General features: G+C 45.5%; 2 protein-coding genes across 6 annotated transcripts in view; both read right to left on the reverse strand.

Annotated features, from left to right (window-relative positions):
- Positions 1 to 21,722, reverse strand: part of slc6a9 (solute carrier family 6 member 9) — a 32,308-nt gene extending 10,586 nt beyond the window's left edge. Inside the window, exons 1-2 of one of the 5 annotated variants that reach the window (XM_029831199.1) lie at positions 21,584 to 21,722; positions 15,526 to 15,740 (exon numbers count right to left, since the gene is read on the reverse strand). In XM_029831199.1, the coding sequence (XP_029687059.1) occupies positions 15,526 to 15,555 (30 nt within the window). In that variant the 5' untranslated portion in view covers positions 15,556 to 15,740; positions 21,584 to 21,722. The other 4 variants (XM_011616726.2, XM_029831200.1, XM_011616725.2 and 1 more) reach the window with 4 other exon arrangements.
- A 1,795-nt stretch (positions 21,723 to 23,517) lies between these two features.
- On the reverse strand, positions 23,518 to 26,682 carry klf17 (Kruppel like factor 17). The gene is made up of 3 exons (XM_003975888.3): positions 25,698 to 26,682; positions 24,514 to 25,570; positions 23,518 to 24,413 (listed from the first exon to the last, which is right to left on the reverse strand). The coding sequence occupies exons 1-3, from the start codon at positions 25,770 to 25,772 to the stop codon at positions 24,238 to 24,240; spliced, it is 1,308 nt and encodes a 435-aa protein (XP_003975937.1). The 5' UTR covers positions 25,773 to 26,682; the 3' UTR covers positions 23,518 to 24,237.

Consider the following 26,682-nt stretch of genomic DNA (forward strand, 5'->3'; position numbering starts at 1 on the left):
CTGACAAATGATCTTGTTTACAGCGAAAAAACACTGACGGAAACACGACAAACACGCCTCAGTGTGGTCACACACGCTGCCGGTTCACTTCTGCCACGGTGCCGAGCACCAGGAACGAGGGACCAAGCATCATCCAGACAAACACCCGCGAAAGAAACAGCTGCCACGTCCCCCCCAAACAGCTCCGGACGGTCTTTGAGTCCAGCTGTTCTTGGATGTCAGGAGGGGAAAACAAAGAGAGTTTCTCTTTGACCTTTCCCTCGTGCAGGACTGCGGGCTGCAGGTGGGACAGACAGGAAGATCAACACACGTGGTGTTGACGAGGAGACGCTCAGAACCAAGCCGAGCTCGCAGCCCCCGTCCAGCATCCCAGCAGGGCCTGGGTTTTCGTGTCTCCGGCTCAAGTTGACGTTGGAAGGAAAAGGGCCGCGTGCAGCTGCGTGTCCTTGCTGCACCGACTCACACAATAATAACAAACCGCCACATTTCAAAGCAACTTTGCAAAAATGGCTTCAAATTGGCAAAACTGCCCACAAATAGGTGCAAAGTCAGGAGGCAAAAGAAGGGAAGAACACGCTTTCTGTCCGATGGGAGAGCTGGACACTGTTACTGACGTTCATGAACACTGGAGGAGCTAATGCTAACATTAGCAACCCAGGATAAATAACACATTTATCTGAAAGGAACTCCTGCAAGGTCAGAACTGCTCATTTGTATTCACAAGTCTGCTTGAATAATCACTTTCATAAGTGATTTTAGGTATCCTCCAGGTAAGTAAGAGCGAGAAAGAGTTCCTGATAGAGGTCTTATTTTCACAGTTTTTACTGTTTTAGTGCCCTTTTATTTCCTGATTTGCATTCTTGTACTTTAAATTGAAGAGCTGGTTGGAAGATAGGGATGTTTTTCCTGTTTTTGCTGATTATTCAATGTAGTGATCCTTAAAGAAATCTTACACATACACACAAAAAATAATTGTAATTGTCTGCTAAAGATGCCCTTAAGGCATGTCTTCTTTGTCTCTTGGCACACTGAGGTACACTCAACAATCTACCAATTTATAATGTAAATTACATGTTTAAACGGTAAAATTTGCAGGCTGTTTTGTAAAGTTGTTCACATTTTTTTCTTGGATGGTTTGGGAACAATGACCTCTCACCCCTCAGATCCTTAGAGGCTGAATCAAAACATCTCGACAGACTGGATGACCCAGCAGCCAGCAGCTACATATGAAAAACAAGTTAGACGTAAAACAAAAATGTAAACCTCGAGAGAATTTCTGACTATCTGACAACCCTCGGCCTAATGTCCTGATGTCCTGATGTCCTGATGTCTGGCTCTACCCAGGTGTTCCATCCCCGTGCTCAGCCACTCACAGTCACAGACACAGATGCACACTCCTCCTTCCATATCCTCCCATCACCCCATTTTCTATGTCACATGCGTCTCTTGGACCATCTGGCCTTTATGTAAGACCACGTTTGCCCCCCGCCGCCGTCCCTTTTCTCCATTTAGTTTGCGACCAGGCTTTTTTTTTAACAAGCGTGTCTTTGGAGTCTCGGAGCTTCTGCTGCTGTTTACCAACGGACAGGCGTGGGATAACACTTCTGGGCCCTTTTCAAATTCTGAGTACTGTTGACACATCTGTGGGTTACATGTATGCTGGTCGAACCGTGGCGTTGAACTCTGCACATCAGCAGCGATCCACCAAAGCAACAACAACCCTCACCTCGACCTTCCGTCAGGGTACCCTGCAAAAATCCTTATCTCATATGATTAACTGCTAATCACGCCTAAATTAATGGAACTAAGTCTGCTTCTTTAGAAAGGGCAGGTTCTCCTCCTCTGTTTCCTTCGTCCGTTGCCCCCTCTCATGTTCTCATGACATGTGTACATATTCACACGTGCCTTTTTACATACACCCAGCATCAGTTTTTCAAGGCTACCTACGGCGGTACAAAGCTCAAACTCTTGGCCTCCAAAACACACACACACACACCCACACACACACACACACCTACACACGCACACCCACACCCACATACAGACACACACACACAGGCATCTTTGCAGCATTTAAAGAACTCCAGAAACCTACATTTATGAGGCTGTAATAAGGCACAGCTCTGCGAAAGCCTGCTAATCTCCCCAAAATGTGATTTGTTACAAGTTGTGCAGCTGCTGACGATGCGTGCCATCAACTGTCTGGTAGAATCTTATTTATGGACACCTCCTATAGAGCAAGGGCATTTTCCTGACAGCTCCCTGGCCCATCCAAGGCCCCCTGCTGTTTCCCCATGTATTATAATTCAGAGTCTAGCTTCAATTCTGTAAGATTTCTATTAACTTGCCAAGCCTGATTTCCTTAGTTAAAAAATACATTTTTATTAATTATTATGTTTCACAATCAAGCCCTCTGGAAACAAACATCCCATCAGAAAAGACTGGGACAAAGAACAATCTACTTATGAACCAGACTAATGTACAACTCGGTAGCATGTCAGGAAACATGCTAATGAGCCAACAATGCTGGAATAAGTTAAGCAAATATAAGAAATATAGCTCCAACCCTACAGTAAGAATTATTCAACACTGTATTTGAGGAACCGTGTCCATCCTGAATGGATCACATTTTGACCTTCGTCCTTTTCTTGACAAAATAAGGAAGAAATATAAAATGTCATGACCTATGATATAGGAAAACACCACGAGTTGAAAGCAACAGGCCTAAAGACACAGCAGGACACGTGGTCTTGCTACTACGGAGACTCCAGATCACTACTTTAGCTGTCAGTGAGGAAGAAGAGTTACATCTTCAGATGATTCCAAGAGTAAATGTTCACAGGTTACGGAGCCTCCTCGATGAAATGGACACAACTAGCGCACATTTAGGCCCGTTTATAGTACAGTTTAATCCTGGTCCAGCGAGAAAGCGCAAAGTATGACTTTTAAATATTCCATTTACTTCATTAATATATTTGCATAATCCTTTGTGAGCAAAATCAGACATGCCAGAAGCTCCTGACAGCGCAACCGGCCTAATGAGGGGAAGGATGCGGGGTGTGAAGGTGCAGCAGCCGGCTAAAACGATCGAACAGAAGTGTGACAATTCCTGACAGGAACTGAACAAAGCTGGAGCCACTGTGGCCCCGTGGACACTCCACCTCCCCACCCCTCATTCGCGTATTCACTCATTAGCTTAACAAGCTCATTTGTGCGTGGGCCTTCATTGGGTAAAGCTGAAGCCAACTGATGCGCGAGATTAGCCCGCGGAGCTGTTGGCTATCGCAAGCTGTTCACCTGCCCCAGTCCTCTACACACACCCACCCACACAATCGTAATCCTGTAAGATGACAGGACTTATGTTTTGATCTATGTGTTTGATGGACAATAGAATCAAAGACAAGGACACAACGTGTAAAGGAGTCAGTGTTTTCTACGTCAGCCTGAGATCATCCATCTCGCTCCAACTCTCAGTTCTGTCCTTGTTTTCATCACTGCTCTGTGGCACTTGAGGCAGCATTAACAAGTACTCTCTCTGTGGAGGTGCCCTCAATCCCTGCACTGCAAGTGTGCTGCTTCAACAAGAGTGCACACACACACACACACACACACACACACACACACCCACACACACACGCAGAAGCTTGACTAACATTATCACTCCTGCTAACACGGTGAACACGCTGCCTCGCCGAGCCCCAACATCAGCTCTTTTCTCCCCTGGTTCTTTCAACAAATCCATGACAAAGCTGATGAATAAGCCTCATCAGCCTCTTTTCCAGAGTTTTCCTTAAAAGTTCAGATTTAAAAAACGCCGCACGGCTGCTGAATGCGGCAGCATCACATACTGCTGCCGCGGCTCGCTACGTAAACACACCAGAAATAGTGTCAGTTGACTTAGTGTTGGGAGTTTGATGCCGAGTTTGAAGCAACATTACTGCAGAGTGCTGCTGGGTGGAATAATGGCAGTCCTGCCTTTGTTAGTCATAAAGCCTATTTGGAATTCTTTAAGCTGAACATCATACACCTGTTCACCTGTTCATCGACGTCAAGCAAGAATGGAACTCACACTACAGGCCCATCTTGTTACTGGTCTGTGATGTCTCCAAACACTTCAACTTTTTTTAAAAAAAGTCTTAGCGTTTAATCAACTGTTCAAACATTTGCCCTAAAAGAATGCACACATTACGCCATAATGCACCTGGATGTTTTCTGTAATTCATTTCTAAATTAGAAAGTAAAGTGACTCGAAGCTGATTTGGCTGCGACGCCCGACAGGAAGTTTCCAGCGCAACAGCCGTCTATTCACTTCGCTCCGTGGTGGACGACTACTTGGCTCTCAAAGGCAGCTGTGAGCCCCCAAGCTGAACTCAGTGAATCAGTCAGAGGAGACCAAAGGTTGGATCCACCACAGGAGACACACACACACACACACACACACACACACACACACACACGCTCTCTATTCCACATGTGTCTGTTTCCTAGTGTAGCGACTCTTCGCTGAGTAAACACAACAGATTTGCACTTCCGCTCCATAAACTACAACACCTGGCCTCAGAAGGAAGAGTCTGCACGTGTGTGTGTGTGTGTGTGTGTGTGTGTTAGCGGTTGAGCCAGTCCTATTCATTCCCGGTGCGGGGTCTGTTGGTCTTGAGGGTCTATTTTGTGGCCGTTAGAGTTCAGGCTGCAGACCTGCTCGCTTACATCAGTGTCTGATGTTAACACGCTGCTGTTTCAGCTTTTACGGGTTTAAATCCACATCTTGGGAGAACTTTGGATCATTGTGCATCAGTTGATGTTCCAGCCTGCAGGGCGATCAGACAAAGGAGGACATATTTAGCTTGAAAAGAGAAGGTGTGGGTGTTTGGAGCAAAGCTCAGGACAAACGGCCAATACAGCGGAAGAATTTAGGGAATTGTGCTTTTCCAGATAATGTGGGACAAATCAGTAATGCACCACATCATCTGCTTATTGACCAACAATCCGGCTCTGAATATTTGTTGAGCTGCTTCAAACTGGCGTTGATCAGTCAGCATTAAAGGGGGAATTCACTGGTTTCGCTACAGGTGACGTCAAAATTCAAACCTGCAAAATTTCCCGAAACTCCGTTCAGTCCAGATTTTAGTCAGATTTTTTTTTTCAGCTTTTAAACTTACGTCAAAAACGATCACCGGTGCCTTCTTCACAATTCCAAAATTCATCTGAACTCCTTATTAGTGCAATTATTAGTCAAGCATGTCTTAAATGTAGCCGGGACCTCACACTATTGTCCCAACACAGAGAATTCCGTGTCCCGCTGAGACGACGTGACCCGTGTAACGGCAGAGGAAACGAAGGAGCAGAACCGCATGTTCCCTTTTTCTTATAAGCTTCTTGATTTGTGGTTAGTTTGTGTCATGATTCAAAGGTTTAATAACAGATTTTTAATGCGACACAATATGTTTGTTTGATAATTGACTCAGATTAGAATCAGAGTCGAGCAGGTTGTTCAGTTTGGATTTTGAAATCTTTAAAACAGACCCTGTTTACAAGCTTATTTACCGTCACAAGGCTACATTAATATGTATATTAACGCTTTCGTTAGTACTTCCAAAGCTGTTGGGGGAAAAAAAGCTGTATTTCCTTATTGCTGACATGAACGGAAGACAAATCTGCACGAGTCAACCAAGAGATTTTAGCTGCAGGGAAGCTGCATCCTTTCTTTTTTAGTTTCCAAATCCCTCAATGCTCCTCATCTCCGTACAAAACAAGTGTATCTCACAGTGAAGACAAATGTTGCCAATGTTTCCGTTACACAATGGGTCATGTGATGATGGCGAGAGGCCCATTAGTGCGAGGTTTATCACAATTACAACAGAAGGAAACCTCCAAAAACCTGTTCAAACTGCCCACGAGATACAGGATAGAACAGCGATAATTATTTCTGCCGTTACTCTTCTGCGACAGGGGAGATTTTAAAGGAAATTTCTCTGATCTTCAATAATCACCGAGTCCAATTTGCACCCACATGCGTTTGCAGCCGGTGTTGTGGCGTCTGTAATTGGCTGTCTGCGCGCCTCCTGTCAGTCACAGCTTTGGGAGAAAATTGATGCGTGTGTTGTCAAATTTAAATGGACAAGAATCAGCGGATTAGCATGGGCTGCTAGGGAGGTGTCTGCTGTGAACGTGGCTTTGGAGAACACACGCGCGCTTGCACGCGCACGTACAAACACTCGCACGCACTGCTGTAAATATCTCCAACCTTCCACCCACAATCTATCTTGAGTTTTCTGTGTGAGCAGTCTGAGCAGCTGCTTTCTTGGCTTGCCGTGTGTGTCTTTGTGTGTAATTGCCCCCCAGAACTACAGCACACTGACTCAGGCTTCAACAGTAGCGACTGCAAACAGTAGACAAGAGCTCGGCTGACAACAGCGGCACTCTTTTTGCCTTCGCCCGCCGTTATAAGAATGACCATCGATTCTGACCTAAACGTCTCGCTGGCTTCAAATGTCAGCCCAGAATTAAAGAAATCAACGCGGAGGATTTCATCTCATTCTTTGAGATGAAAGTGGCTTCTGGGAGAGGAGGGCTGCAGGGTGGGAGAGGAGAGGGCATAAATATCAGCCTTTTCTGGACACTTCAGCTTCCCTACTCTGTCACTCTCTTTCACACACACGGCAGACCAACCCACTTCCTTACCAACCCCATCCCTCACGGCACCGCCTGAACTTCCCACTGCAATTACTTATAAAACTTTTCAGGACCACCACACGTGGTTTGGTTTTTAAAGAGCTGCATCCCCCTCCTTATGTGGTGCGGGGGGTATTGAGTCGTCACAGATCCCCTGAATGATCACCAAAAAATAAGGCGGCGTAGACAATAGCTCGTCTTGATGAATTCAATTCTTTCAGGACCCGGTACCGTTGTCCAGGCAGCTCCAGGCACAACAATCATTGCTTTGATAGTCCAAAAAACACACACTTACTCATTAGCTTTTGGAAACATTCTCTAAGTACTTCTGTGTTAGCGTCTAAAGATAATGTGTGCGTATCCAAAACTCGGTTCTGTTTTCGGCATTCCACAAAGTTTCACTTCAGAGACTTCCCACAAGATGCTTCCGCCGCTGCGAGGAGCGAGTGAAAGTGCCACTGGTCCTGCCGAGAACTGGGGTGGCAAAAAACAAACAAGAAACACAATATGACAGTTTGGACTGACCTGGTCTGTGGTGGAAGCGGCAATGGCGTTGGAATCGGACATGATTTGATGCTGTGACCCAGTGGTGCTTCTCTGCTGGCCACTGTAGGCTGCCTCATTCACACCTTGTCTTTCAGTTCCGCAGCGAGAGAGGGGGCAGAAAACACAGTATACCCTCCCTTTTGCCCCGGCTTGATTAATGCTTGAATTACTTTCACCTCATTTCATCTGATGGAGCTCTGCTTCCTCTCCGCCTCTCTTGCTCATTCGGCATGGTAGCCCTCTCTCTCTTCCCCCTCCCTCTCTTCCTTCTGCGATTCCAGCTCCATCCCTCCCTCCTTTGCACTCTACTTTTTACTCACCCCTCAGTCTCTTTCTTCTGACTCTTTTACTTTTTCTTTCTGACCCCTTTGTTCTGTCGTATTTCACCATCTCAGGAATCCGCACCCTCCCTCCTTCTCCTTTGCTGTCCACCTACCCGCTTTTCCCAACTCCAATCACTTCCCACCCCTGCCTCCGCCCCAAAAAAAAGGCGCAGGGGAGATCCACAGTCTTTTCCCTCCACCTCCACAATGAATGGCTTGTTGTCAGTCCAGCACCTAGGCTGAATACAGAGCGAGCGAGTGGGTAGTGGTGGTGGTGCTGTTAGAGGGGACGGGGGGGTGCTGAACTTCTAGTCAAGTTGGCCAGAGTAAAGTGGGGGGAGGTCTGAAGGACCCGTGGGCTCTGGCCAAGTTCTCTCTCTTCTTCACCGCGTCTCCCGACGGATTAAAGCAAGGAGACAAAAAGTGAGGAGCCTGCACGCCTCGCATCATACTCCCATGTCCTCGCTCCCTCCTTTCTCTCTTATTTCCTCCATTTGTTTTCAGGGGCAGCTGCTGCAACTCTGCAGACCACCAACAACTTCTCTTTCAGACACACTTGACTCTTCCAAATCCTCGTCTGTCTCTACGTCCTGACATTGCCAATGCCCCCCAGCCCCTTGCAGCATTGCACCCAGATCCAACCAAGCCAAAACTAGCCCCTTTAGCCCCGCTCGTAACATGTTCACAGTTAACACCCTTTCAAATTCAAGCGCTTCACTCCTGAGTCCCCGTTTTGTCTTGATCACTGTTGCTCCTGTTTGCCACCATATGGCTAATGACTCCCCGAGACAAAAGCGGCGAGGAGAAAGCGAGGAAGTGGGTGCATGAGAGAGAAAACCAAAATGCTTGTCTGTCTACAAAAGGTCCAAGATTGAGAGATCAACAAAAACATCACTCATGCGGCAGAACGAGATGAGGCATCGCTCAGGGCATCGCTCAGCGCCAATTCTCTGACTGCAATGTCAAAAGTTGACAAGCAACTGGCGCCCGGCCTAATGGGTGTTTGATAGCTGCGCACAATGACTGCCACCGCTTGAGTGGAGGCCCTTTAGTTATCTTTAACAAGATGGGCAATGTTGACAGGATGCTATTCATTTGTCTATCAGTTTGGAGGATTAGAATCTCACTGTGAGACCAATAAAGGGGTCATTAACATATTGCCCAATTCAGCATAATGAGAGGAAGTGCAGAGGGCAGAGAAAGGCTCACACACACTGACACATTAATAATAGATGATGTTAAAGGGCATTATTAAACTTTCCCCATTAGGTAAGTCAATATCCGTGTTTTTATAATGATCCCCATTGTGGCCAGGCAGTATTTTTAAACTAAAACACATTGAGTTGTCCTTTATGAAATGTGCTTGACAAATAGATGGTTCAAGAATTTTAAGAAAAGATTTGTCCACTGGCCAATGCACTGTGCAAACTAGTAATGGGAATTGTGATTGTCGTTTTTAACGCACCTTTTTGCATTAATAATACCATCCTGCCCTAATGCTAAGTACACTTTAAACTAACTTCATTCAACTCAGCTCAGTTATATTTACAAGGATAAAAACTGACCTTTAGACCCATGTTGTGGAGGACTTGTTTAATTAACTAATAGTGCCATTATGTTGGGTAATTTAACACTATTTAGAGATGCACAGATGCTGTTGTTGCACCAGCAACTTGTTTGGACTCACACTTGTCTCTTTATACAGCTACCTGATGTTTGAGGGAGAAGAGCAGACGCTCAGGTTGGACTCAGGTTGTTTAAGCCCTGCATATTAGTACGAGTCTTCTCAATCAGACATTAGAATTTGATTCACCTTCTCCATTGGCTTCATACTGGGGAAAGACGCTGTATAATAGAATCCTTTCCTGAAATGACTGATGAATAATTGATATGAAAATCAAATTTTGTATGAGACTCCGATGTTGTAGCTCCTAATAAGATTTTAACAGATGAGCCGCAGCGATGCACCACTGGCGTGGCTGAATAAGCGCTGCGATGCTAGCCTACCTGGCCTCCAAGAGTGGTTCATTTTAGGAGTTTTAGAAGGAGTTTTTCATAAAATTGGGAGTCCAAGTTCAGTCCTGGAAGTTAACTGAAAGCTCTCTTTGCTCCTCCGCTCCTCAGTTTGTGGGGGCTGAAGGAGGACTGGATAATGCCGCATCTTCGCTAAATACAACAAATCGTAACAATAAACGGTAAAATTGCAAATTGCAAATGTTTTGGGGTTTTCCTCTACTTTCAAAGGACTGTTATCCGTAGTGACAAATACATTTAAATATCACTGAACACTCATGAGGTCGCAAAGGCCAACGAAGAAAAACAAAGAGCAAACTGATGGACTCCAAGAACCAAAACAGTCCCACCAACATCACAAGTCAAACAAATACCTTGTGTAAGTTAACATACCAACATAAGCCCACCAACATACAATAGGAGCAAAGTACGAAGTTCAGAGAGAGGCCAAGCAAACATGAGGTGAAAGAACGAGAGTCAACCTTAATGGAGGAACGGGCGGACGGCTTTTACTGTCTTTTGTCTCTGACCGGATAAGATAACCATGATTAATTAATTCACTCAGTCATCTGAACTCAACATAAAAACATAAAACATGTTTTGTTTTCAATATCTACTGACAGCAAGTCTGACAGGCACTAAACTTAGAAACCTCTTTATCTGCAGGAAAAAAAGAAAAGTCTCGGCTTTATCTACTGACAAACCTTCCACGTCTGGGTTCACTGGAAAAGTGGTGGTGGATTGGAATATTTGCATCATCAACTTATCTTTGAACAACATGGACAATCTGTACATCACTTTTATCTGCATGTGCACACTGAGCTTGTCCTCCAGCACTGCCAGCAGGGTGAGATATTAAAGACAGCGTAGAATCAAAGACCTGCCTTCACTCAGCCTCACTGTCAGTCCCGAAAAGCTCAGACAGAAGCTGCACCTGCAGTGATAATGGAGGAACAGTAGAACCAGCAGCGTTCCTTTGCATTCTACTTTAATTAGTTAAATTTATGCGTGTCTCATGTGAGTGGCGACGTCTCTGCTTCCAGCTGAAAGGCTCACAGAGAGCCAACGTTCACATCTGAGCTTATTACATCCTCTTGGATCTGTATATGTGTCCTTCCACGCAATTAAGTTAACATCTCGTCACCTCCTGTTAGCTCCACATGCCTGAGATGGGTCTCAAAGAAAAGGGACCTCCAAGTAAAGTATCGACGGAAACTACTCTCCAAAAACTAGTTAGACGACACGCAGAGCGAAGACGTGAGAGGAGAAACGGCAGGTGAAGAGCAAAGAAAAGGAAACTGGATTATGTTGACGTTTACAATACAAGACACGCACACGTGAGCCACAGAGCAGAAGAAAAGGGACGTGACACAAAAAGCTCGGCTCGGCGACAGCAGGTCGGTTTTGTCCGGCGCGACAGAAAGACCGAGTTTGTGGAGCCGCAGCTGCGAAGAAAAATCAGCCTTTCATTATCTGTGCAGGCCAGCCAGCTCTTTATTAGGAAATGTGTTTCAAAGGGGAAAATGGGCTGAAACCATCAGTGGCGGAGTGAATAAAAACAAGTAATGACGTGACAAACGAGATATAAAGTGCTGACCCGAAACGAACACGACCTGAAGTGGCCGCGCTGGACACACAAGAGAAAAGTGATGGCGAGGAAGCAAAATAAAAAAAAAAAAAAGATGGCTTAAAAAATAATTAAAGGAAAGAACAGAGAGAATTATCCAACGCTTGGTTTAACCTGAACCCTCCATGATAATTTCTCTCCCCAACTCTTCTTTGGCTGGGAGGGCCCCAGCTGTTCAGTCTGTATAAATAGCGTGAGGCTTCGGTTCTGACCCCCGGGGAGAACGGGGCTCATTGGAGAGAAAGCATAGGAACAAATCGGGCTGGAAAAATCACACAGCATACACATTTTGACAAACATATGGGACCTTTGCTGGGGATGAAAGTGAGGAACATGTGACTGAAGTAGGCCTCACGTGGCAGAAGTCACTGTTGCACTTGAACCATGAGAGCGGTTGTGCAAGAGCATGAAAAGTGGAGATTATAGGAGCAGCATTTAAATGCATCCTGCTCCGATGTTGAATAAGTAAACAAAGTTATGTTAACAACATCATAAATTATATAGTAAAATTCATTTAAAATGCAAAAATAATGCAAATGAAATATAAATACAGATTACCTCACGTTAACCCTCACATTTAAATACAGATTACCTCACGTAAACCCTCACATTTAAACAGTCTTTCTAAATGGAAAGTGAGAAATAAGAGGGGGGGAGGGTTCTGACCAATCAAGAGAGCTGTCCAGCCATGAGAACAGCAGACCCCCCCTCATCCCAGGCTTGTATGTGCCATTCAGGTTTTGCAAACACCCACAGAGCCAAGTTGAGGTTCAAGCGCAACAAATCACCTAAATATGGTTCTGACAGGCCCTTTTCACACAAATATAAGTGGAAGCTGATGACACATGGCAACAGATCTGATCAGGAGATATGTGGCCTTGTCAGCCGTCTCTCTGACCTCACAGGAAGAAGGACCCTCACGTCCCCCTTTTCTGAGCTGCTGGTGTCATTTGTGGGGTGGTGGTGGTGGGGGGGGCACCATGAAGCCAAAAGGAAAAAAAAGGAAGAGGAAGAAAATCAGAAAGCAAAAATTTTCTCCCTGAGTGACTTTTTTTGTCCCAAAAATACAATGAACTTCCCTTTTTCCTTGAGTGTGTTTGTGTGTGTTTGTGTGTGTGTGTGGAGGGGGTGGGGGGGTTTGGCGATCATTTAAATAGTCCCCAGTTGTGGACGTGTTTGGCATTTGTGGCCCTTGTTTCCGGGTTGTACGTTGGCCACAGTGTGTGTGTGTGTGTGTGTGTGTGTGTGTGTGTGTGTGTGTGTGTGTGTGTGTGTGTGTGTGTGTGTGTGTGTGACACTCGCTCATGGCGGGTGCTGTGTTTTGCCCTTTAACTGAAACCATGAACGGCTGTTTCACCTGGTCACAAACTGGGAATATCTTACACCCTTGAGCTGTCTCTTCCTGTCTGCCGGCATTTATCAACACAAAAAAAAAAAAAGAGTCAGAATGCAGGCGCAAACACACCCAGTATGACTCAGTGGCAATAAAATTCATGTTGGACTATTTTCAAATTAGGGATGGGAACATTCCAGCTCGTCTATTACGTCAAATAAAAAGTGCACCTGTTGTAGGGGCCTTTTGTTAAGATGCATACAACAACAACAGGTTAACGATATGCAAATATCTCAGAAGACCTTTATTTCCACTGCAACTTACAAGAGCTGAAACAGATTTTTAAAATAAACTAACATAAACATCTGTCTGTCCATCTAACATTAATCTATCAATCGAAATGATCAAGATAATCTTTGCATTGAAGGAGCGACTGCGCACGACTGCCGCTGGTGGATCACAAGTCTGTTAGTGTCGGTTGTAGAGCCTGGCAGCAGCAGGAAGGAAAGACCTGCTTCAGGCAGCAGGACTCTTCTGTCCCCCACCTTCTTCACCGAGTCCAGAGGACAGACCAGGACCGAGCGTCTTCTCCTCCGTCTCTGATGCTACTGCAAAAGCCTGGAGATGGAGCCTCATGAGAAAGGCTCATGCTGTTTTCCCATGTTCATGAGGAGGTGGTTCCGCTGACTCCAGTCCTCAGAGTCCTCCGTCAGTCCACAGTCCAGGGCGCTCTCATGAGGCGGACAAGCGCGGAGTCACGTGATTGAAGAAATCAGGTCGATAACCGTGCACGGTAGGGACGGGTTTTTGGCATTACTAGCTAATAATACTACTGTGGCATCATTTGAAGGTTTCACAGTGTTTTTATTATTGTTTATTTTCCTAAGTTAGTGGTTACTGAGAGTAAACGCATGTCTCCTACAATACCTCGATACCTGTACGAATGCTAAAACTACTTACATGATGGCAGCACATTTAAGGGTTTATCAGGAGACGCAGAGTTTTTTGGTTTTTTCCACAGATCAGGAAGAGCATGTATAAGGATAGAGGTCAGAGGGCAACATGAAAAGGACACATGAGCCAACGTAGACGTCGCGTAGAAATAGACCCTCAGAGATTGACAAGGTTCTGACAGGACAGGTCAGGAAGCCTGAGCAGAGCAGAAGGATGTTTGGGATTTTAGGAGGCCCGAGACACGGTAGCAGATGGAGGACCCCCCTGTCCCCTAACCCTGAACTGACCATCAGTGCTGGTTACATCGGGGCTCCACGGTGGAGCATTTTTCTTTTAATAGTGAATAAATTTGGTAATCCTTAATCCTTCGTATCCCTTTTTAATCGACGTGTACATGGCCGTCTAGTTTTTTTGACGAGTAGCAAATAGTTTTCCTGTCTCTTGTCAAGAGTTGACTGCAATCAACGGCAGAATGAGAAATAATGATGAAAGAAAAGGCTAAAGTGCAGTTATGTGCATGGAAGCTAACAGCCCGGCCCATGGCAGCCTCTGATAAGAGTCCAGGCACCGCGGCCCTTGTTTTCTGTTGGGCTTTTATGGTGATGGAGGGCCAGCAGTGGTCCCCAGTCCAACACATGAATGCACCCCTGAGAAGACGAATAAGCTAAACCTCAGTCCAACTCCTCCTCCTCCTCCTCTCACATCTATATACACACACACACACACCCAAAAAAGTCCAGCAGCAGGTCAAAGAAGCCACACAAAAGAATCCCACAGCTATTTGTCCAGTCCGAACTAAGGCCAGTGCACCATCTGCGCATCCGTTTAGTGGAAGTGGCAGCTTCCAGCCCAGTCAGTCAGTGGAGGAAGATTTAGGAAAGGAGGTCCCCCCCTTTGAAAAAGCAAGAGAATTTGGAGCGGGAAAAGCCCGGCAGAAGGCTCCTGCCCGAGCCAAGCGGTAGCAGGAAGCGAGTGCCTGTGTCATCGGGATTTACAACGACAGGTCCGTCCAACAACCATCTGGACCGGCGAATTTGACCAGATTATACAGAAAAGGGTCTCGCAGACAAAGAAAAACAGAGCGTTACACTGAGAAACCACATGGAACGGGAGCGAAAACAGCAAAAAAAAAAAAAAAAAAGGCATTCATTTAATCAAGTTTGGGCTGAGGATTTGGTTCCCACATCCTTTCACTACTGCTGAGAGGACAGCTGTCTGATTAGGTGGGCAGAACTTCTTTACCTTGAGGCTGTAGGTTTTAGAGTCGTTCCAATGTTATGTAACTCAATTAGAGACTGGTGATGATAACGAAGGATGAATTTAAAGTTAGAAGAGAACTTTATTTATCCCCAACTGCGCATGTTTAGGCTTAAAGAGACTGACTGTAGTTAAACAAATGACCTCCTGAAGGAGCTGATTAGGGCCTCCTCGGGGGCCGCTGTAGCAAACCTGCCCCAAGGTTTTTATTGCTTTTGCATTTTCCAACTGTTTGTTTTGTTACTCTTGAAAACTGAAGTCAAATCTTTGGTTTCGTCATTGATTCCAACTTGGGCGGATCCGCAGAGGATTCTGGACAGGAATGATAAGGCCATTCCTCACAAGCAGACCGTGTCCACTTCCTCCACCGAGGATGTGACAGCTGGTGTTTATCTGTCTGACTGTGAACAAAGTGACTCCGATAGTTATTAAATGATTTTAATGAAATATTCAAATGCTGATAATGAGCAAAGGAGCAGCTCATTACATTTTGGCTGGGTTCCGGATTCTGGAGGTACTTTGACCATAGATTTCCCCAAACTCCCTTGGCTCTCATCTCAATGGCTTTGATCAGTAAGAAAGCTTCTATGTTATGTAACCTATACATATATACACTATACAGTTAGTCACTGTGTAGGAAAATTAGTGCTCCATGTGCTTTTTTTCCCTCTTTTCTTTTATTATAATGTTAAAGTCTGCATATCTTTGTTTGTACAACCTTTACTGATAAGATGCACATGAGCCTGTATGTATGCGGGCATGTGTGTGTGTGCACGTGTTTATTGAAAATTCTAACTTACCAGAATGCTGGCAAACGGCTTCTCTTCCATGCTTTAAGATGCTCCGTCTCCGTCTCTGTCTCTGTGTGATGGATTCGTCCGCCTCCTTGGGCCGAGGGTAGATTTCGCCCAAGTGTCTCGTCCCCCTCGTGCCTCTTCTTTATCCTTGGCAAGTGTATCTAGAGTGGCGGTGCTGCTGGCTGCTAATTCTGCCCTAATCCAGAAACTTTTCTATGCTGTGAAAAGAGCATGTGACAAACAGGAGGGGGGGAGACAATTTTTAGTTGCCCTGAGACACATTCAGAACAATTCCTCATGCTGTTTTTTGGTTAATCTGCAGTGAAATTTAAAAAGGGAAGAAAAAAGTTGAGACAAAAAGCATCATTTCAACACAACACTTTCACGGATCAGGCAGATTTTCACAGAAATGTAAAAGATTTGCATTTTGCAGCAAAGCAGCTGCCGCTACAAAGTGTTCTATTGTGAAGAGATTAAGGAGGGAATGTTCGGACATGAACAATACAGGAAAAGGCACCAAAACACTGGATTCACACCAATATGCTTTCAGAAAATGTTCTGAGATTTGAGCAGGAGCAGGAAACACGTGTGGGCAGATCAATTGTTTCAGCCCCACCGCCTGTACAGCCAAAAATTAACGAGCTACTTAAATTGTAGTGATTGGCGTGTAGATCAAAGCTCTAAGAACGTTTTCAAATGTCATTTTAATGACTTGTTTTCTGTAATAAAATGTCATTAAATGACAGATTCTGACCATAAAGGCCAATTTTAAGTGTTTTATTTTCATCATTTTTGGGAACTTTTTGATTCTTTCTATTTTCTTCTCTTTTTTGTTGCTTTTTTTAAAACTGTTTTTAACAATTAATGATGTTCTAAAGGAAAGTTAAAGAGTGAATTTCCCGACAGTGTACGTTAAAAACATCACCATACCTGAGGTCAAATACATCTCCTACACAATGTTGAACTTTCAAAGAGAACTGGGACGTCCACCCAACACAGGAGGCGGCACATTGATGCAAAGAGTAGAAATAAAACCTTACCGATCCACCTCATGCTGAAGAACAAAAGGTAGCCCAGCATCAGAGAAGGGAGGCAGCACTGACAATATCTGATGGAGAAGACGACCCACGGAACTCTGGCAGGCTTCCTAATATTCCACCCACTTAAGTAGGTGTGGGGGCCACGCCCCCATTGGGAGGGGCGTGGCCTCCACGCCTACTCACCTTTGTTTTCTATGTGGCCATAAATAAATGAATTATTAATGTTATTACCATAATAATTAGTTGTACTAATAGCATTAGCATAAGAGAGAGTAAAAAAGACAAAGTTTTGAGAATATCTAGTTTAAATGGCTCACTGTACATGAGCCCTATTCTCTCTAGTTTAAGGTGAAAAACAAGCTTTTATGTAGGTTAGATGTCGGGAGGAGATAAAAGTGTCGCAGACCAGTAACACAATGGCGGTCAGTCCAACAGATGGGGTTTGCGTTGCAACATGCATGTCACGTTATGCTGTTTGACTCTCAAGCGTATTTTGGTTCCATCTGCTGAGGAGCCGCCACGCCATATTCCCAAATGTCACCAGGCCAGTTTTCCCGTGTCAGTTTTGTCATTTCAGATATGTGACTGCAGTTTCCTGGAACCACCAGTAGTGGTGCTGTTTTCAAATTAGCGCCAATCGACCAATCAGAGCATCTGTGGTTGTGTGTTTTCCACCACAGTAAAACCTGAGGAGTATGGCAGTGTGGTTTCTTCTGCACCCAACACATCAGCCTCCTTTATAATTGTCACACCTGTAGGTTAAGTTGGCCCTTTTTTGGCCTGTCTCCATGTTGGTTTTGTGACTTCCTGTTTTAATTTGAAACTAACTCTCCTCTCGTTTCAGGCCACTCGCCCTTCCTCATGCACTACTCACTACATGGGGGACATGGATTGAGTGAACTACGTAGCGCACTCAATTTAACAACGGCGTCATTTACGGCGCACGTAAAGTGACGTCAGGGTGTCGCATAATAATTACGAACCGGTCGGCGGGAAAAGTGGCCAGGTCCATTTAATTATTTTAACCCATCAGAAATACATTCAGCGGTCATTTTATGAAAATGCAATATTTTACCCTATAATTAACTTTATATGATAAAATGAAATATTAATGTAAATAATAATACAATAACAATTACTTAATACCTAAAATAATTAGTGTCCCTTGACATTTTCAAGCCAAGAAGTGATGGCACATAATAATTACGAACCGGTCGGCGGGAAAAGTGGCCAGGTCCATTTAATTATTTTAACCCATCAGAAATACATTCAGCGGTCATTTTATGAAAATGCAATATTTTACCCTATAATTAACTTTATATGATAAAATGAAATATTAATGTCAATAATAATACAATAACAATTACTTAATACCTAAAATAATTAGTGTCCCTTGACATTTTCAAGCCAAGAAGTGATGGCACATTCTCAAGTCATAAAACATTTAATAAAGCAATTTGTCATCAAAAAATGGATCAAAGCTACTTTTCATCTTTGTACATATTCTTTTACTGAGATTCTGTCGCCTGGTGAGGAACAGACGATTCCGAAGAACAATTTTAAGTGTGTGTGTGTGGGGGGGGGGGGGGGGGGGGGGGGGGGGGGGGGGGGGGATCAGTGAAGATTGATTGATTTTTTTTTTTTTACACATTTATGTTGTAATATTTTAAGATGATCTTATTGGACCCCTACTGAAAAAAAATTCTTATTTCCAAAAATGTCATATATCAAACCGCACAATAGAAATTACGTTAAAAAATGTATCCCGTCGGTATCACGTAAACCGTAAAGGCTGATGGGATACATTTTCCGAGTTAGGGTGCTCGCTCGTACACTACTTTTCGCAGTGCATTGTGGGATACATTGAGTGCACTACATAGGGTACAGCGATGCTCACTAACAATTCGGACACTATTTCAAAATGCCGTCCACACCATTGAGTGCACTCTGTAGGGTATAGGGGGTGGTTTAGGAAACAGCCTGTGTCTCCCTCGGTCCAGTGCCAGTGTATCAAGTCTTTCGTCCTGATCACCAGCCTGTACTTCATAGTCACGAGGGTCTAGTCCTTGAAAAATTACCGTACAATTGTTTAGAAACTTTCACAGCCTTGGTTTTTCTGGTTCCTCGTAAGAGAGTGTTTTTTGTTGGCTTTGCCCCTTTTCTAGATTTCTTTTAGTTTAGTCGGTTTTTTGTTTCATCCCTCCTTGGAGGCGTCTTGAGTTTTAATAAAGACTACTTCCTGACACTCTGCGCTCGAGTCCTCTGAGTGAGTTCTGTCAATGATGTTAACGTGTCTCACGTGTTGCATGAATTCACATTAGCTCATTTTACTTAATGATACTAGTTTTGCAGGTATGGCAAATTGTTAGTTAGATTTTTACATTTCAAGCGTCTGATATTCAGGCAGTCGTTCAGGTCGTTCTGTCGATTTCTGCTGCCGTTGCTTTTTACCAAGAGTTGTGTTCATCCGTTGGTTCTGAGGTTACACTGTAAAACATTCTCTTGTATGTTTAATCAATAGTTTGATAGTCCAAAACCACCATGACAAATAATGCTCCCAGAATGACTCATATAAATAAATTATAAGACATAAATACAGACTTATTTACAGAAATAAGTTTGTCTTATTCGTCACACATTTTGCTATGATGGCATACTTGGACACATACAAATGCCACTTTTACAAAACTACTTATTTTTACATGTCCAAGCGAACCCAATTATTTAATTATCCGGTGTTTTTATTCAATAGCAAAGCCAATATGCAACCTATCGTACACATGCAGAGCGAAGCGTAGCTGTTTTCAAGGTAGCAGAACTTGACAGAACACACGTTTCAATTCACGTTGAAAACATAAACGACGTTATAATGATGTTACTATGATGCAGCCATGATGTTAAAGGAAGCGCATTTACAATAAAATAAATGAGTATGCTTTAAAGTCAGGCTTTTTAAATTCAGGTAACGACACCTCCTCAAACAGACCTGGTGAAACACTCGCTTGAGCCAGTTGAACATGCACATGTGCACCTGTGAGCCCACCGTCAGGTACCACCACCACCTCCTGCTGAGCCAGGAAAAACCCTGATACTAGAGTGACCTGCTATTCATGCAAAGAGAAGCATTTCACGTACACACACACACACACACACACACCCACACACACAATCTGCAGGATCCACTCACACTGCCAAGTCTGAACAAATACCCCACAAAAATAACAATGGAATACCTCCGAGCACACTGTGAAAACTCTTTATTCAGCCACTGAGGAGCGTGCACGAAACAGCACATGGAATGCTAATGCCGTTTCCATAGTGACCGACATTAAAGTGGAGAAATGCACAGTTCCATTGATGAAACAATCGCCAAGCGTAGATTATTAGCTGCTGTCTGCTGTTCATGATCAGCTCAGGTTGTGAGAACAACATTGTCACCTTTGTTGCATCAAGTTTCTGTACATGAGCAGCAAACAATAAACCCGCATGTCTGGCTGCACAGATATGACGGGGAGGGGACGCATGCGTTGACCTGCTCCACTCTGAATGTTTAGTCCAGCAGCTGGTTTGGCTGTTGCACAAAAACTAAATCAACTGGATCCAAGTTGATTAGAAATCCCAAACACTGATTGATCTGCTGACTCTTTTATTGAATAAAGATGATTAAAAGCTCATTTTAAAGGGCAAACGTCTGCGAGAGTACATGTTTATACCCACGCAGAAGATCACGTTACAGCTCAGATTCTGTAAATTAGCAGATTTAACGGTTTGCTTGGAGGATCTAGTCACATTTAACCTTTAATCTCACGTGTTTGGAGATAAAATCAGTCAAATCAGCGACTACATAAATGTGGCTTTTTATCAGAAATATTTCAATTTGATCTAATTGTGATCAAAGTACACCTTTGGTGGCTTCATCAGGAAACCAGTGAGGCGGCGGAAGCATAAAACTGTTCAATAATCGGATCGTTTGAGGAGCTACAGGAGAAAAATATGCAGAATTTTTAATACAAGACAAGACAAGTGATCCTGCTCCTTCAGGCCAAACTGGGCCACAGCAGGGAGGCCAAACCTGAAGCCACGTGTTCATCCGCCCTCTGACATAAACTACAACCTGAGGAGTGATCACGCAATTACCCTGCGCGCGACGCTCACCTGGATCTAAATTCAAAGGTGCCGCTTCGTGAACGCGCCAAATGTGGCACAGCTACAGCGCCAGATCCAACAGATCGCTGATCGCCACAGGCGGGTCTTAAACCTTATTATTTGCCAAAAATACGCAACAAGAACCTTTTTAAAAAGCAGTGTGCGTGCGAGTGCGCGCCGTCTTTACCGTGCAGGTGATCTCTCCCACTGAAACGGTTTCGGCTGCGTCTTTTTCCACACTTATTGGCTCATTAGAAGTTGCATCACCTCTTTTTCACTCGGTCTTCGGCCACATAATCCCACAAGCCCCTCCTTTAACTTCTGCGGGGGGGTGAGAAGCCCCCACCTAATCTATCAACGTCGCCAACTGCCTGCTGTTCAAATATGCGCGAAGTTCCGGCGGAACAAGCGCGTAAACGCAGTCAAGTGGCCGCCGAGCTACAATGACCGGGCGTCATTTCTTTAATTCTCGAGATGAAGATAATTGAATTATTAATTAAGAGGAACACAAAAAGATAAGGTCGGAAAACGCGCGATCTGGCGTGCGCTGACCACGTCGTCCCTCTCCACATTTGGTGCACAAAGCATGTTCATTCTCCTGTCGTGATATGCGGCAACGGCTGCCGGCGGATCGCCGGGATTCAGACTCACAACCAGGCGGCGCGGCCACACATCAGCGCACATGAGCAGATTTCTTTGTCGTGTTGCGTTTAATGCGCGGCAGCGTCACAATGATGAGTTCAGGCGATGCTGCAGACAGGTGCGGTAGCCTCGGAAAAGGCGTTTCACGGGCATCCGCGGACGTGAGAGGAGGACGCGCGGCGAAGAATGGATGATGGCACTGGAGAGGTGTTTGCATGCAGATGCGGGTTTACCTGGGTTCTGTACCGATAGGGTTGTTTTGGGTGCTGGTGGAGACAGAGGAGGAAGAGGAGGAGGCAGGCTGAGGCGCTGCTGTTCGGGTGCTGAGGTTGAGCAGAGGGAGGTGATGAGTTTTAACGCTTACGGGGTCCACACGGAGCAGATGCCGCCCAGTGAGGGGGCAGATGTGGAGGGGTTTTAGGGAAAGTTGGGATGCGGGGAGGGGGCGTTTTGGTAGTGGTAGCGTTCACTGTCAGTTATAATGATGTTGCTGAGAGAGTGGTGAGAAGATCTCTGTCAGGTCCTGCAGGAGGACATAGGGCGTAAAGCTCCAGTTGTCTCGTGGGGCAGCAGAGAGCTGATGGAGCTGGACACCATCAGCTGACTGCCACCTTCACCTGCAGGCTCTGATGCACTCAGGTAGAGTAAAAGACCTCAAGCCCGAGGCGACGAGGGGTTAAAAGGTCCTTTTGGCTTCCACATCCTGGCCACCAGTGACTCCCAACATTTGCACAGACGTGGGTGAAGCCAACACAAGTCTGTTGTTAGAAATATCATCCTTATTGAGTTAGCGGCTTCAAGGTGCTTAAAATGATGTCAAAAATTAAAATGATGTTGATTAAAATGATGCTCCAACCGTTTACATCACGCCACTTGAAGCCTCTCCCAAAACTGAGGGGCCCTGACGGTGAATGTTGGCCACCTTTGGTCCTTAAATGTGACTTTGGAACAACCAGAAGGGCCCCAGCAAGGGATCTGAGGCTGTGGACTGTTATGGCTTAATGGGGGGAATAGAGCCGAAAGAGAGCAGCAAGTGTTTAAAATCAATTCTAAAATGGAGCTTAGCAACCTTTTGAAAAGGTTGGCTGGTGGTGTAGCAAAGTATCTCGCATTTTATCCAAGTTTTAATTAAAAGCCAAAATGGCAAATTCAGAATGTGGCAAGAATTTGTTTAAATTAGAGTATTTCTTAGTCACGGTTCAAACTGTATTACATGTTAATGGCAGACAGTCATAAAGATAGCTCATTAATTCTAATAAAACAACGCACGAGTGGAGCGCAGATGAACTGGACACAGGATCAAGGGTGACATCTAGTGGCCAGTTTAGGACATCACAGCCAAAAGCAACAGGCGCTTTTAAATTATCATTATTTTTATTTTTCTCAATAAAATAACTCAGCTCAAAACCTAAACGACACTAGCGTGTGTGAGAAAAGAGTTTCATTTTTACATGTTCAAATAAACATATGTATATTGCTTGATCTAGAATGCAAGTCTCGTGACAAAATATAGTGAAATAATGTACCAACATCCATTCAGGCACCCAATAAAATTTTATCTTCAAGAGCCCATCTTTTCTACAAACTTGACTGATTTGTTTGTGTCCGTGCGGAACCGGAAGCTCCAAAAGGTTCTGGCAGAGGATTTGGTCCTGGTCATGCTGATATTTGCGCTGCCACAGTCGCACCATCTAATCTACTGATGAACACATTTTGTACACACATTTTTTGAACCTGTATTCTTGTGTATCTTGGCGCAATGGATTATGTTTGAGTTCAAGGTCATCTTTCTTCGTTCTGACTTCTTTACATTCAAAACATTCAGTTGAAATGCTGTGCTGTTCCATAAATGTCCGCTAGAGGGCGGCCTCTCACAAACACTGATCAAGGAAGGAACCTGGACTCATTTAACTATTTTAAGAGCCTCGTTTGTAATTAAAGGAGAACTTTTAGTCCTGGTAAAGTCATATTTTGAGGATTTCCACTCTGCTTTTTAGTTGCGATTGTTAATGTATCCGTCACGCAGTCAGTAGTGCAATTTGTCTTCGTTCTCTTTCCGAACAAAATGACCTTAGTTAACTTGTGTCAGACCTGTAAGAACTCAAAACAAATGGGAACTTTAATATATTATGTGATTGGGGTAAAAAAAAGACATGGTTAGCCTTAGTGACTTATTAAAGTACTTTTATTTGTTGAGCCATAAAGAACATATAAAAGTTACTGCATTCTTTAGTAATCACACATCTGCATCATCATTCCGTTTCAAGTAAAGCACGTTGGCAGCTGGGGGATTTCTTCATTCATTAACAAAAATGTTTAAGAGAAAACAAACAAAAAAAGGTGAACTTTGGGGCTCTAAAAAATAGCTTTAGTACCTGAATTTGTTGACAATGCTCAATCAAACCTTCACTAAAAATTAAAAAAAAAAGGCTGAAATAGCAAATGTACAAAACTGTGGTGAGAAAATAGCATAAAAAGTCAATAAAGCCCCTGTCCTGATCGGCGTATCAAAGATGTAAACGTAACAAAAATACAGTTTGTATATGTACAACCATGTGGGTCCGGCCCACACTGACTCTTCCTCCCTTGGGAACATCTTGGTAAGGCACTGACAATAAGTTATTTCAATATAAAACCAATCCAGAGACCTGTTTTAAATACAAACGATAATTTATCAAGCAACTCATCTATCCACAGATTATGTACAAAAGCCACGAGGGTTCGTCCACCGTGTGGAAAGGCACTTGTGAAAAATGCCCCTGTATGAATTCATCATCGGGAAGTTCAAATTTTTGAGCTATAAGTGGCAGCACATCCGGTCCCAGAGTGGGGGGGCTTGATGGCCCCGAGTGTCCAGAAGAACAGGGACGAGGATGGGTCTGGAACCTCACATGTGCCTCTTCATGTGGAGAGCCAGGTGGTCTGAGCGGGAGAAGGCGCGCTCACACAGGTGACACTGGAAAGGCCTGTGACCTGTGTGCTTCCGGAAGTGACGTGTGAGCTCGTCTGACCTGGCGAACTTCCAGCCGCATCCCTCCCAGTTACAGTGGTAGGGCTTCTCACCTGGGGGGGCCGAAAACGAGGGTTAGATCACTCCGCGTAAAAGCATACATCAGCTTAAAAAATAGTCATAAAAAGAAGAAAAGTGCGTCGCTGCGCTCACCTGTGTGTGTCCTCAGGTGGGCTTTCAGGTGGGAGCTCTTGGTGTAGGTTTTTCCGCAGCCGGGGAACTCGCAGTTGTGCGTGGCGGCGCGCTTCCGGGCCCACGACCGGCGGCCTCGCTTCTGTTTGATCATGCCCACGTCTTCGTGCGCGTAAATCTCCAGCAAGGAGGGCGAGGAGGGGGGCGTGAGCATCAGTCCCGGCACAGAGGCCGGGTGGTGCTGCTGGTGGAGGCGCCCGGGCTCCCTGTGCAGGCCGCTCTGTCCCTGAAACGGCGCCAGGCTGTACTGCTGCTGGTAGGGCGCGTTCATGTACTGGTTTAAGAGCTGCTGGTGAGGATAATCGGAGCTCACGGTGTTCATTTGCGACATGTGGAAGTCCGTGTGTCCGTGCGGCGCTGGGTGCTGCGCGGGGTGCGCGCTGAAGCCCTGCAGGGCTGCCTGGTGGTGGGAGAAAGAGCGCATCGCGTGCCTCTCATACGCGGGTTCCATAAAGTCCGTCCCGGCAGCAGCCATCATGCAGGACTGGCCTAGAGGCTCGCTTTTAATTTTGTATCCAAGCGGCTGTGGGGAGGCGGTGACCTGGTGATGGGTGGGGGCAGCAGGAATCAGAGCCTGCAGTTCGGTGTATTCCCGCCCGTCTCTGGCCTTGCCGGTGCTGTCCAGTGAGATGTCTCCGGGGTAGCTGATCTCTGGGGTGAGAAGCTCCGCCATGAGACTGCGGACCGGGCCTGCGCCCGCAAACCCCGCGGGGTTGTGGTAGGTCTGTGCAGCGAGGTGGGCCGAAGGGAGGTCGCTGCAGTCCGGCAGAGACCCCCCGCTGCAGCTCTCCGGGGACTCGGGCAGGGAGTAGGCGCAGTGCTGCGGCTGCGGCGGCGACACGCTGCCCTCCACATCTGAGCTGATGCTGTTGGATAGGATGAACTCGAGGTCCAGGAACTTTCCCAGCTCGTCGTCGTCCTTGGGGGGCAGAGCGGGAGACTGAACAATGCTGAACTCCACCTCGATCAGCGGGTTACCTGGTGCCTTTGCGCCGCACCGCGCATCCACCTTGCAAAGCTTCACGTGAGAGCAAGCGGGAGAAAGTGATCAATATAATATATATATATATATGTGAACTCATGATCGGGGTTATTAAATGTAGCGGAGCAATAAACACAGCGCACACGTAAACTCAATCACTTACATTTTCGAAGGGTTTTCCTTCAAACGGGCTCGGAAACGACGTCAGGATGGGCATCATCGCCTCGGCCACAGCCATGACCACCGCTTAGACTGTTGGACAAACTTTGGATCTACAGGCAGGTACCGAAAAAGTCCTGGAAGTTCTACAGGCAGGAACAGAGACGCTCCTGGGAGTCCATATAGATCTGATCTGATGTCAGCTGATGGTCGCTCCAGGATTCAGAGAGAGATGATGTGTCAACAGCGCTGATGAGGACTTTTATAGCTCCTGTCCGGGACTGGGAGGTGGAGCCATCACGCACGCGCACGCACGCACACCTCCCCCACGACGATACAGAAATTGTGTTGTGCGTCATGAAGCCAGTTCATCGAAGGTAAAACATATTTCACCACGTTTAAAAGGGTGATTGAGATTAAAAAGTCACTCAAAATACCCAAAATCCGAGGCACCTTTATCAATCTTCTCTTCTCTAAAGACCCCGAGTTTCCTTTGTCGTATTACACCTTCCAAATAAACGCCAGAACCGCAGATGTCCCCGCACCTGATTTGCTTCTCAACGCACCGAGGTCACGTGGTTTCTCGTGAAACGTTACAGGTGCGTGAAACAGCGAAGTATCGTGACTGGACTTCATTTATTTGAAACTAACACCAGCTCTCCCAACGGTTTCGGCTCGGCCTCTTCCAACACCCTCTCTCGCACACCACACGCACGCGCGCGCACAGCTCGTTAATTAGCCTGAATCGCGCCCCTGCGTGTTGACCACAAACGCGACGGTGTGAAGTTGCGGTTCATCGAAACAACTCGTGTCTCTCCCTCCGTTGTTATGGTAACGAGCTGCGATGTGTCACGCGCAAACCTAACGAAGACAACTGTATTTACGGTGGGTGCACGCGCGGTTCTTTCTTTTAAGATCTTGGATAGAGGGCTCGGGAGCTGTGCGTCCTCCCGCCGCTGCAGCAGGTGTGCGGGGGCCGCAGTCCCGCA

This window comes from Takifugu rubripes, chromosome 22, assembly GCF_901000725.2.
Source record: "Takifugu rubripes chromosome 22, fTakRub1.2, whole genome shotgun sequence".
Classification (NCBI taxonomy): domain Eukaryota; kingdom Metazoa; phylum Chordata; class Actinopteri; order Tetraodontiformes; family Tetraodontidae; genus Takifugu; species Takifugu rubripes.

Bases quoted from the DNA above. Each gene is read 5' to 3' on its own strand.
- klf17 (XM_003975888.3), bottom strand. From the start codon at position 25,772: ATGGCTGTGGCCGAGGCGATGATGCCCATCCTGACGTCGTTTCCGAGC. The intron at 25,571-25,697 runs GTAAGTGATTGA...TCTCACGTGAAG, and splicing joins AAGGAAAACCCTTCGAAAAT to CTTTGCAAGGTGGATGCGCG. The intron at 24,414-24,513 runs GTGAGCGCAGCG...CGGCCCCCCCAG, and splicing joins CCACCTGAGGACACACACAG to GTGAGAAGCCCTACCACTGT.